Source organism: Salvelinus alpinus, chromosome 1 (genome assembly GCF_045679555.1).
Source record: "Salvelinus alpinus chromosome 1, SLU_Salpinus.1, whole genome shotgun sequence".
In the NCBI taxonomy this organism is placed as follows: Eukaryota; Metazoa; Chordata; class Actinopteri; order Salmoniformes; family Salmonidae; genus Salvelinus; species Salvelinus alpinus.
Genome location: NC_092086.1, coordinates 19,420,213 through 19,428,543, shown reverse-complemented (window position 1 = coordinate 19,428,543; position 8,331 = coordinate 19,420,213). Strand labels below are relative to the sequence as shown.

The 8,331-nt window shown below is 44.4% G+C and overlaps 1 protein-coding gene and 1 long non-coding RNA gene across 5 annotated transcripts in view; both read left to right on the top strand.

Annotated features, from left to right (window-relative positions):
* LOC139571028 (uncharacterized) overlaps positions 1-8,331 on the top strand; it is a 28,383-nt gene that overhangs the window by 716 nt on the left and 19,336 nt on the right. For 2 of the 3 annotated variants that reach the window (XR_011674224.1, XR_011674222.1), the window contains exon 1: positions 12-113. The exons of the other annotated variant lie outside the window; for it this stretch is intronic. This is a non-coding gene — a long non-coding RNA (uncharacterized lncRNA). Of the gene's footprint in view, positions 1-11; positions 114-8,331 lie in introns of those variants that run through there. 3 annotated transcript variants of the gene reach the window in all.
* Positions 3,403-7,344, top strand: LOC139571014 (uncharacterized). 2 transcript variants are annotated; one of them, XM_071393468.1, is made up of 4 exons: positions 3,403-4,108; positions 4,351-4,417; positions 4,554-5,494; positions 5,626-7,344. In XM_071393468.1, exons 1-3 carry the CDS (start codon positions 3,429-3,431, stop codon positions 4,575-4,577), a joined length of 771 nt encoding a protein of 256 aa, XP_071249569.1. In that variant the 5' UTR covers positions 3,403-3,428; the 3' UTR covers positions 4,578-5,494; positions 5,626-7,344. The 2 variants fall into 2 exon arrangements, with proteins under 2 accessions (XP_071249569.1, XP_071249578.1); XM_071393477.1 differs by having other exon boundaries at positions 3,403-4,184.

The window sequence follows — 8,331 nt, the reverse complement described above, 5'->3', positions numbered from 1 at the left end:
ACTAACTACCTGCTCGCGATAGTTTTAGAGAAAACTGCTGTGAAAAACTCGGCCGGAAGCTAGCAAGTGTCAAGTGAATCCACAACATCACCACAAACGTCTTTTTAAGCCAGGTAAGTTACACTCGTTTCAAATACTAGCTAATGATGTTATAATGTCACAATGTATTATATAGATATATGTATATTTACAAGGTTTTAAATAGGTTATGCTAGCTAACATTAGCTATGTCGACTAAGTTATCTAGCTAGGTTAGCCAGCTACTGTCATGGTAGCTAGGTTAAACGTTCACATGTAAATATGCAGTGGACGGGCTGTTTTGAAAATATGATTATATTAAATTAATGCACAATTAATTATGAGAATATTTATTTGTAGATTACAATGTTAATGGTTTGGCGTTATAATAAGTAGTGTGAAAATATATTTTGACATTTTCATGGATAACATTAGCATAATGTGGACAAACATAATGTGCCCCGGAGTTCCAAATTAAGCAGCAGCAGCTGAAAAGATGAGCTCCTACAAATATTGAAATTTAAATGTTTTTTTAGAGTAAAGTACATCGGAAAAAAATCAAAAGAAAACTGCAAACTGAATAGGAGACCAAACAAGCAGCTAACAAAGAAGAAAGGCTTTTGAAAAAGTAACAATTTTTCATAAAATTATACCGTTTTCTTAGCTAGCTAAGTTGTTTACCTGTTGCTAGGCAGTTGCTAGGGACATTCCTGGAAGAAGCTAGCTAGCTAACAAGGAGTGTCTAGTTGGCAGAAGAGAAGAAGGGACAAAGAAGGGACAAAGTGGGACAAAATAAGGACAGAAGAAAAGGGAAAGGGGACATTAAGGTGAAGCAGTCCTCTAAAGACACAAAAGACAATAATACAAGAAACAACACTTCTATTGCCTCTCCCTCTATGATACGCACTTCCGGGTTGGAGCGAGTAGTTGCATTCCGCTTCGCTCCACAGGTAGTATTACATTTCATTTCATTACAGTACAACAGTTTGATTTGTTTGATCTTAGCTGGCTACATAGCCGTCTTTGTATCCAAGATAATTGTGTAGTCTAGAGTAATTGTCGAGGTTACCTAGCCAGCTACACTTTCAAACAAAGTCAACAACGCAGCCACTGCTAGCTAGCCTATTTCACCAGCCAGCAGTACTATATCATTTTAGTCAATAAGATTTTTTGCAACGTAAGCTTAACTTTCTGAACATTCGAGACGTGTAGTCCACTTGTCATTCCAATCTCCTTTGCATTAGCGTAGCCTCTTCTGTAGCCTGTCAACTATGTGTCTGTCTATCCCTGTTCTCTCCTCTCTGCATAGACCATACAAACGCTTCACACCGCTGCTACTCTAACCTGGTGGTACCAGCGCGCACGACCCACGTGGAGTTCCAGGTCTCAGGCAGCCTCTGGAACTGCCGATCTGCGGCCAACAAGGCAGAGTTCATCTCAGCCTATGCTTCCCTCCAGTCCCTCGACTTCTTGGCACTGACGGAAACATGGATTACCAATGATAACACTGCTACTCCTACTGCTCTCTCCTCGTCTGCCCACGTGTTCTCGCACACCCCGAGAGCTTCTGGTCAGCGGGGTGGGTGCACTGGGATCCTCATCTCTCCCAAGTGGACATTTTCTCTTTCTCCCCTGACCCATCTGTCTATCGCCTCCTTTGAATTCCATGCTGTCACAGTTACCAGCCCTTTCAAGCTTAACATCCTTATCATTTATCGCCCTCCAGGTTCCCTTGGAGAGTTCATCAATGAGCTTGACGCCCTGATAAGTTCCTTTCCTGAGGATGGCTCACCTCTCACAGTTCTGGGTGACTTTAACCTCCCCACGTCTACCTTTGACTCATTCCTCTCTGCCTCCTTCTTTCCACTCCTCTCCTCTTTTGACCTCACCCTCTCACCTTCCCCCCCTACTCACAAGGCAGGCAATACGCTTGACCTCATCTTTACTAGATGCTGTTCTTCCACTAATCTCATTGCAACTCCCCTCCAAGTCTCCGACCACTACCTTGTATCCTTATCCCTCTCGCTCTCATCCAACACTGCCCCTACTCGGATGGTATCGCGCCGTCCCAACCCATCCTATCATCTCTTCCCTCTGCTCAAACCTTCTCCAACCTATCTCCTGATTCTGCCTCCTCAACCCTCCTCTCCTCCCTTTCTGCATCCTTTGACTCTCTATGTCCCCTATCCTCCAGGCCGGCTCGGTCCTCCCCTCCTGCTCCGTGGCTCGACGACTCATTGCGAGCTCACAGAACAGGGCTCCGGGCAGCCGAGCGGAAATGGAGGAAAACTCGCCTCCCTGCGGACCTGGCATCCTTTCACTCCCTCCTCTCTACATTCTCCTCTTCTGTCTCTGCTGCTAAAGCCAATTTCTACCACTCTAAATTCCAAGCATCTGCCTCTAACCCTAGGAAGCTCTTTGCCACCTTCTCCTCCCTCCTGAATCCTCCTCCCCCTCCTCCCCCCTCCTCCCTCTCTGCGGATGACTTCGTCAACCATTTTGAAAAGAAGGTCGACGACATCCGATCCTCGTTTGCTAAGTCAAACGACACCGCTGGTTCTGCTCACACTGCCCTACCCTGTGCTTTGACCTCTTTCTCCCCTCTCTCTCCAGATGAAATCTCGCGTCTTGTGACGGCCGGCCGCCCAACAACCTGCCCGCTTGACCCTATCCCCTCCTCTCTTCTCCAGACCATTTCCGGAGACCTTCTCCCTTACCTCACCTCGCTCATCAACTCATCCTTGACCGCTGGCTACGTCCCTTCCGTCTTCAAGAGAGCGAGAGTTGCACCCCTTCTGAAAAAACCTACACTCGATCCCTCTGATGTCAATAACTACAGACCAGTATCCCTTCTTTCTTTTCTCTCCAAAACTCTTGAACGTGCCGTCCTTGGCCAGCTCTCCTGCTATCTCTCTCAGAATGACCTTCTTGATCCAAATCAGTCAGGTTTCAAGACTAGTCATTCAACTGAGACTGCTCTTCTCTGTGTCACGGAGGCGCTCCGCACTGCTAAAGCTAACTCTCTCTCCTCTGCTCTCATCCTTCTAGACCTATCGGCTGCCTTTGATACTGTGAACCATCAGATCCTCCTCTCCACCCTCTCCGAGCTGGGCATCTCCGGCAAGGTCCACGCTTGGATTGCGTCCTACCTGACAGGTCGCTCCTACCAGGTGGCGTGGCGAGAATCTGTCTCCGCACCACGTGCTCTCACCACTGGTGTCCCCCAGGGCTCTGTTCTAGGCCCTCTCCTATTCTCGCTATACACCAAGTCACTTGGCTCTGTCATATCCTCACATGGTCTCTCCTATCATTGCTATGCAGACGACACACAATTAATCTTCTCCTTTCCCCCCTCTGATAACCAGGTGGTGAATCGCATCTCTGCATGTCTGGCAGACATATCAGTGTGGATGACGGATCACCACCTCAAGCTGAACCTCGGCAAGACGGAGCTGCTCTTCCTCCCGGGGAAGGACTGCCCGTTCCATGATCTCGCCATCACGGTTGACAACTCCATTGTGTCCTCCTCCCAGAGTGCTAAGAACCTTGGCGTGATCCTGGACAACACCCTGTCGTTCTCAACTAACATCAAGGCGGTGACCCGTTCCTGTAGGTTCATGCTCTACAACATTCGCAGAGTACGACCCTGCCTCACGCAGGAAGCGGCGCAGGTCCTAATCCAGGCACTTGTCATCTCCCGTCTGGATTACTGCAACTCGCTGTTGGCTGGGCTCCCTGCCTGTGCCATTAAACCCCTACAACTCATCCAGAACGCCGCAGCCCGTCTGGTGTTCAACTTTCCCAAGTTCTCTCACGTCACCCCGCTCCTCCGCTCTCTCCACTGGCTTCCAGTTGAAGCTCGCATCCGCTACAAGACCATGGTGCTTGCCTACGGAGCTGTGAGGGGAACGGCACCTCCGTACCTTCAGGCTCTGATCAGGCCCTACACCCAAACAAGGGCACTGCGTTCATCCACCTCTGGCCTGCTCGCCTCCCTACCTCTGAGGAAGTACAGTTCCCGCTCAGCCCAGTCAAAACTGTTCGCTGCTCTGGCACCCCAATGGTGGAACAAACTCCCTCACGACGCCAGGTCAGCGGAGTCAATCACCACCTTCCGGAGACACCTGAAACCCCACCTCTTTAAGGAATACCTAGGATAGGATAAAGTAATCCTTCTAACCCCCCCCCCCCCCCTTAAAAGAGTTAGATGCACTATTGTAAAGTGGTTGTTCCACTGGATATCATAAGGTGAATGCACCAATTTGTAAGTCGCTCTGGATAAGAGCGTCTGCTAAATGACTTAAATGTAAATGTAATAATGTTTTCTGTTAGAGAGTGGAGAGGAAGGAGAGGAGGAAGACTGGATAGGAAGACGAGTGAAAGGGAGAGAAGAGGAAAGGTAAATATATGATTACAGAGCCTGCCAATTTATTATTCCAAGCAATGTTTTTGAGATAAAATACAAAAATGAGGCAAGCAATGGGAATCTGTTAACCAAAGTATTTTATCTAATAGTGTACTATTTATTATTAAAGATTGGAGAAGGAGAAGGAAAATGAAGGGAGTAAAAGGAGTGAAGCGAGGAGAGTGTGGAAGAGTGAGGTGGAAAGGTAAAGAGAAGGAAAGGAAGAAAGAGCAGGAAGACGAGTGAAGAAAAGAGGAGGAGAAAGATTGAAGGAGAAGAAAAAGTTTGGCTGGCCTTTGTCCATGGAAACCTGACCGTATTCAGTGACACAATCAAGATGCTTGAAGGCCAGGACTGCTGTGCTGTGGAGTCAGCTGCAATTCTGAGAAATGTTGAGGCAAAATTGACTGCAAGACGTGATGACAACTTCATTCCAGTTTTGCTCAAAGGACTTCTGAGAGAGCTAGAGGGAAATGGATCAATGTCTAAAGAGAGCTTTCTCAAAATATCCCAATCATTCTTCACTATGGCTGTGAACTACTTGCAAGCATGGGGAAAGCACACAGATAATCTAAATGATTTTACATGGTCTCCTTTTAAAAAGGAAACCTCAGCGTGTAGAGATCCAGAAGGCAGCAGGCACACTGCAGGAAAAATGCCCCAATGTGACCATCAATGAGGATGCATTATGTGACGAGGTTACTGGCCTGCAAGAGTTCCTAAAGGGGGGATCGCTTGAAGAATGGAAAACATCTGAGACACCGCTTAGTCAGAGACGGAGCACGGTGGTTACCCACTTCAAAGAGAATGACATCCCACACACTAACCTTGGCTAAATTAGCGCCTGTTGTCATGTGCTTACCTGGAAGTAATGCACCAGTCGAGAGAGTGTTCTCCCAAATGAATGATATATGGACAGCAGCAAGAAATAGGTTCACTGTTCCTACCATCAAGGCCATGCTTATTGTGAAGACAAACTTCAACCTCCCCTGCCAGGAGTTCATGGAGAAGCTGGCCAAAGACAGAGCAATCCTGAAGAAGATACATTCTTCTGAGAAATATACAGATTAGGTTGGTATAAGTATATTATGTAGTTACCAACCTCATCAGCGTCTTATTTATTATGTTGTTAAGTATTTCACATATACTATTGTCTGTTTTTCAATTTTGCTCATGTTCTCTTCTGCTCTTATTCTACCCAGACTACCAGGACCACTGAATGGCTGTTCAGATCGGACAGTTCTGTCTTGTCTGTAGTGTTTCTGTAATATAGTTGTGTTCTCTATCACAGTGTGCCTGTTAGACTAAATACATGAAACCGGATTTGTACCCTTTTTTTATTTCATAGATAATAACATTGGATATTTTAATGATATATTGACCGCCGAACTGGAAATGTCCCCGGTTTTAATTTCAGGAATCTGGTCACCTTAATGTAACAGACAGTTACATGACCTACAGCATGGTCAAGCAAGTTAATGTTTCTGACTTTTTTTGGACTACTAAACAACTATTGATTTAGAGTTACCGCAAGTCGCAAAAAAACAGGGTCTGCCTCCACTATTCCATCACCACTTCAACATCATTTAATCAACTAAAAGATACCAAAAACGATTTAGTCTGATCAACCTAAGCTAAATATGTGTCTGTCCATGGTACTGATTTCTGTGTGTGCTTGCAAGTAAAAAAACAACAAGTTGACTCACCCAACTTGTAGAGAAATGTCAATGCCATCCTCATCTTTCATGTTCCCTGAACGGTATATAAACATTATACAGTACACGTTTTTAGTTTTTGTTGTCCTAGGCTACCTAGCTAAAATGTTTGCTCACTAGCCTTTAATTCATGTAGTAACTAGTAACCTCCATTCATGGGCAACGATGCGCTAGTCCAGCTAGTTAACTGCACCTTTTCAAATGATTACTCTTTTTGAGAAGTAACTGTGAGAAACTCATCTCACTACCTACACACTTTCAAAAAATGTCATTTGGACAATTATTATTTAGTATTTTATTGTGTTGTATTCCATTATATTATAGTTTGGAGTATGTTCTGTGCCTATTTAGCTAAAATTTTTGTGTTGGATTAAAACAACACTATATTTTATTTTTTATTTGACCTTTATTTTATCAGGGAGTCATACATATAGCTTCCATAAAGATTCCATTAGACTTTTCAGATTGTAGATGCAACATTTTTTATTACATTTATAATGTATCACTCAGGTGCTCATTTCCATCCATTAAGAATCAATGATGTGCTACCTTTTTTGTAACATTTCTGGTATTGCTAATTTCTTTTCAGCCAAATCTCTTGAGTTCTATCTCAGCTTGTCAGGAACTTGGATGCTAGGTAACAATACAGCTCTATTAGCTAACATTAGCTTGCTTGTCCAAAGTCCAACAGCTAGCCTCTGTAGCTAGCTAGTTAACACAAGTCACCTGAAAGCTAGCTAGCTAACGAAAAGGCAAATAAATGTAGCTAGCTGTAAATGTTTATGGACATTTTGTTACACAAATAACTTCAGCCATTAGCTAGCTAGCAGACAACAACATCTGACATTGACACAAAAGCTAGCTAATGATAGCTAGCTGACGTCCAAATGCCAGTCCTACATGTTTACACAAAACATAGCTAGCTAGCTACATCAGTTCAAAACCAAATTGTCACGCTACTACCTTAGAATGCCAGCAATGCATTTATAGAGCTTTTATAGAAAAGTACAACCTTCTTATCTACGCGGCAGTTAGTAGATGTTTGGAAACAGTGGCGGGGAACAGTGGGTAAACGGTGATTAGCTTGTCTGTGCAGATTTAAGATAGCTGACGTTGATCGCACGATGGCTCAACCATCTAACTGCAGTTGCCACAGCTCACACTATTCTCCGTTCCTTTCTTCAAGGTACCACACAGCTGAGTTCCTGCAGATAGTAAAAAAACGGTATATGTCACATGCTGTGGCCGCACCCAAACGGCTCTTATCTGTACACCCAGACTTATGACTAAGTCACCCGAGATAAGTTAATATGAGTGAAAAAACACTAGCATATACTAATAGACAATTAAAAAACAGCATAGCATGTCTAATTTGTCATTTTCCACCACAATGGACACTATGTGGATAGAATATTTAGTATATCTGTAGAATACGTAGGTGAAAAGAGTGTGTGTTTGTATATACAGCAATAGTTGAATAGGAGGGCCTTGACAAGGATACAGTATATATATATGAAGTGGGTAATCTGCATCTGTGAAGGTTTGTGAGGATCATAGGGGCCAAGCCAAATTTCTTTAGCCTCCTGAGTTTGAAGAGGTGCGGTTGAGCCTTCTTCACTATACTATCTGTGTGGGTGGACTATTTCAGATTGTCAGTGATGTGTACATAAAGGCACTTGAAGCATTTTACCTTCTCCACTGTTGCCCGTCAATGTGGATGGGAAGAGAGCAGCAGATTGGAATCGTGAACTGATTTGCGAAGGGAGGTCAGAGGAGGGCTAATACACATGTAAGCAGCACATTGTCCACTGCAGTGTACAAATGCCTGCTTGCTAGCATCAGAAAAACTCACCAGTTTCGAACATCCAGAATACATTCTATTATGCTCCTTCTCCTGTCTTGACATTTTTATCCAAATCTGTGCTGATCAACATTGCCAAACTAACAACTCTGCCATTAGACAGGCTTGATTGTATTTACAGCTCTGATCTGGATGGTGGACTAGCCCATGTGTTGGATATTTGTCAACGGGCATTCCAGTGGAGTGGCAATGGGGTGGGAGAGGGGCTAATGCCACCCAAACCCTGATAAAAATGTTATGTATTTAACCTTCATTTCACTAGGCAAGTCCGTTAACCTGTCTAGGACGGGTAGCGGAACCCCTGAAATTGCAGGGCGCCAAATTCAATCAAC

Bases quoted from the DNA above. Each gene is read 5' to 3' on its own strand.
- LOC139571014 (XM_071393468.1), top strand. From the start codon at position 3,429: ATGACGGATCACCACCTCAAGCTGAACCTCGGCAAGACGGAGCTGCTC. The intron at 4,109-4,350 runs GTCAGCGGAGTC...GTTTTCTGTTAG, and splicing joins AAACTCCCTCACGACGCCAG to AGAGTGGAGAGGAAGGAGAG. The intron at 4,418-4,553 runs GTAAATATATGA...TTATTATTAAAG, and splicing joins AAAGGGAGAGAAGAGGAAAG to ATTGGAGAAGGAGAAGGAAA.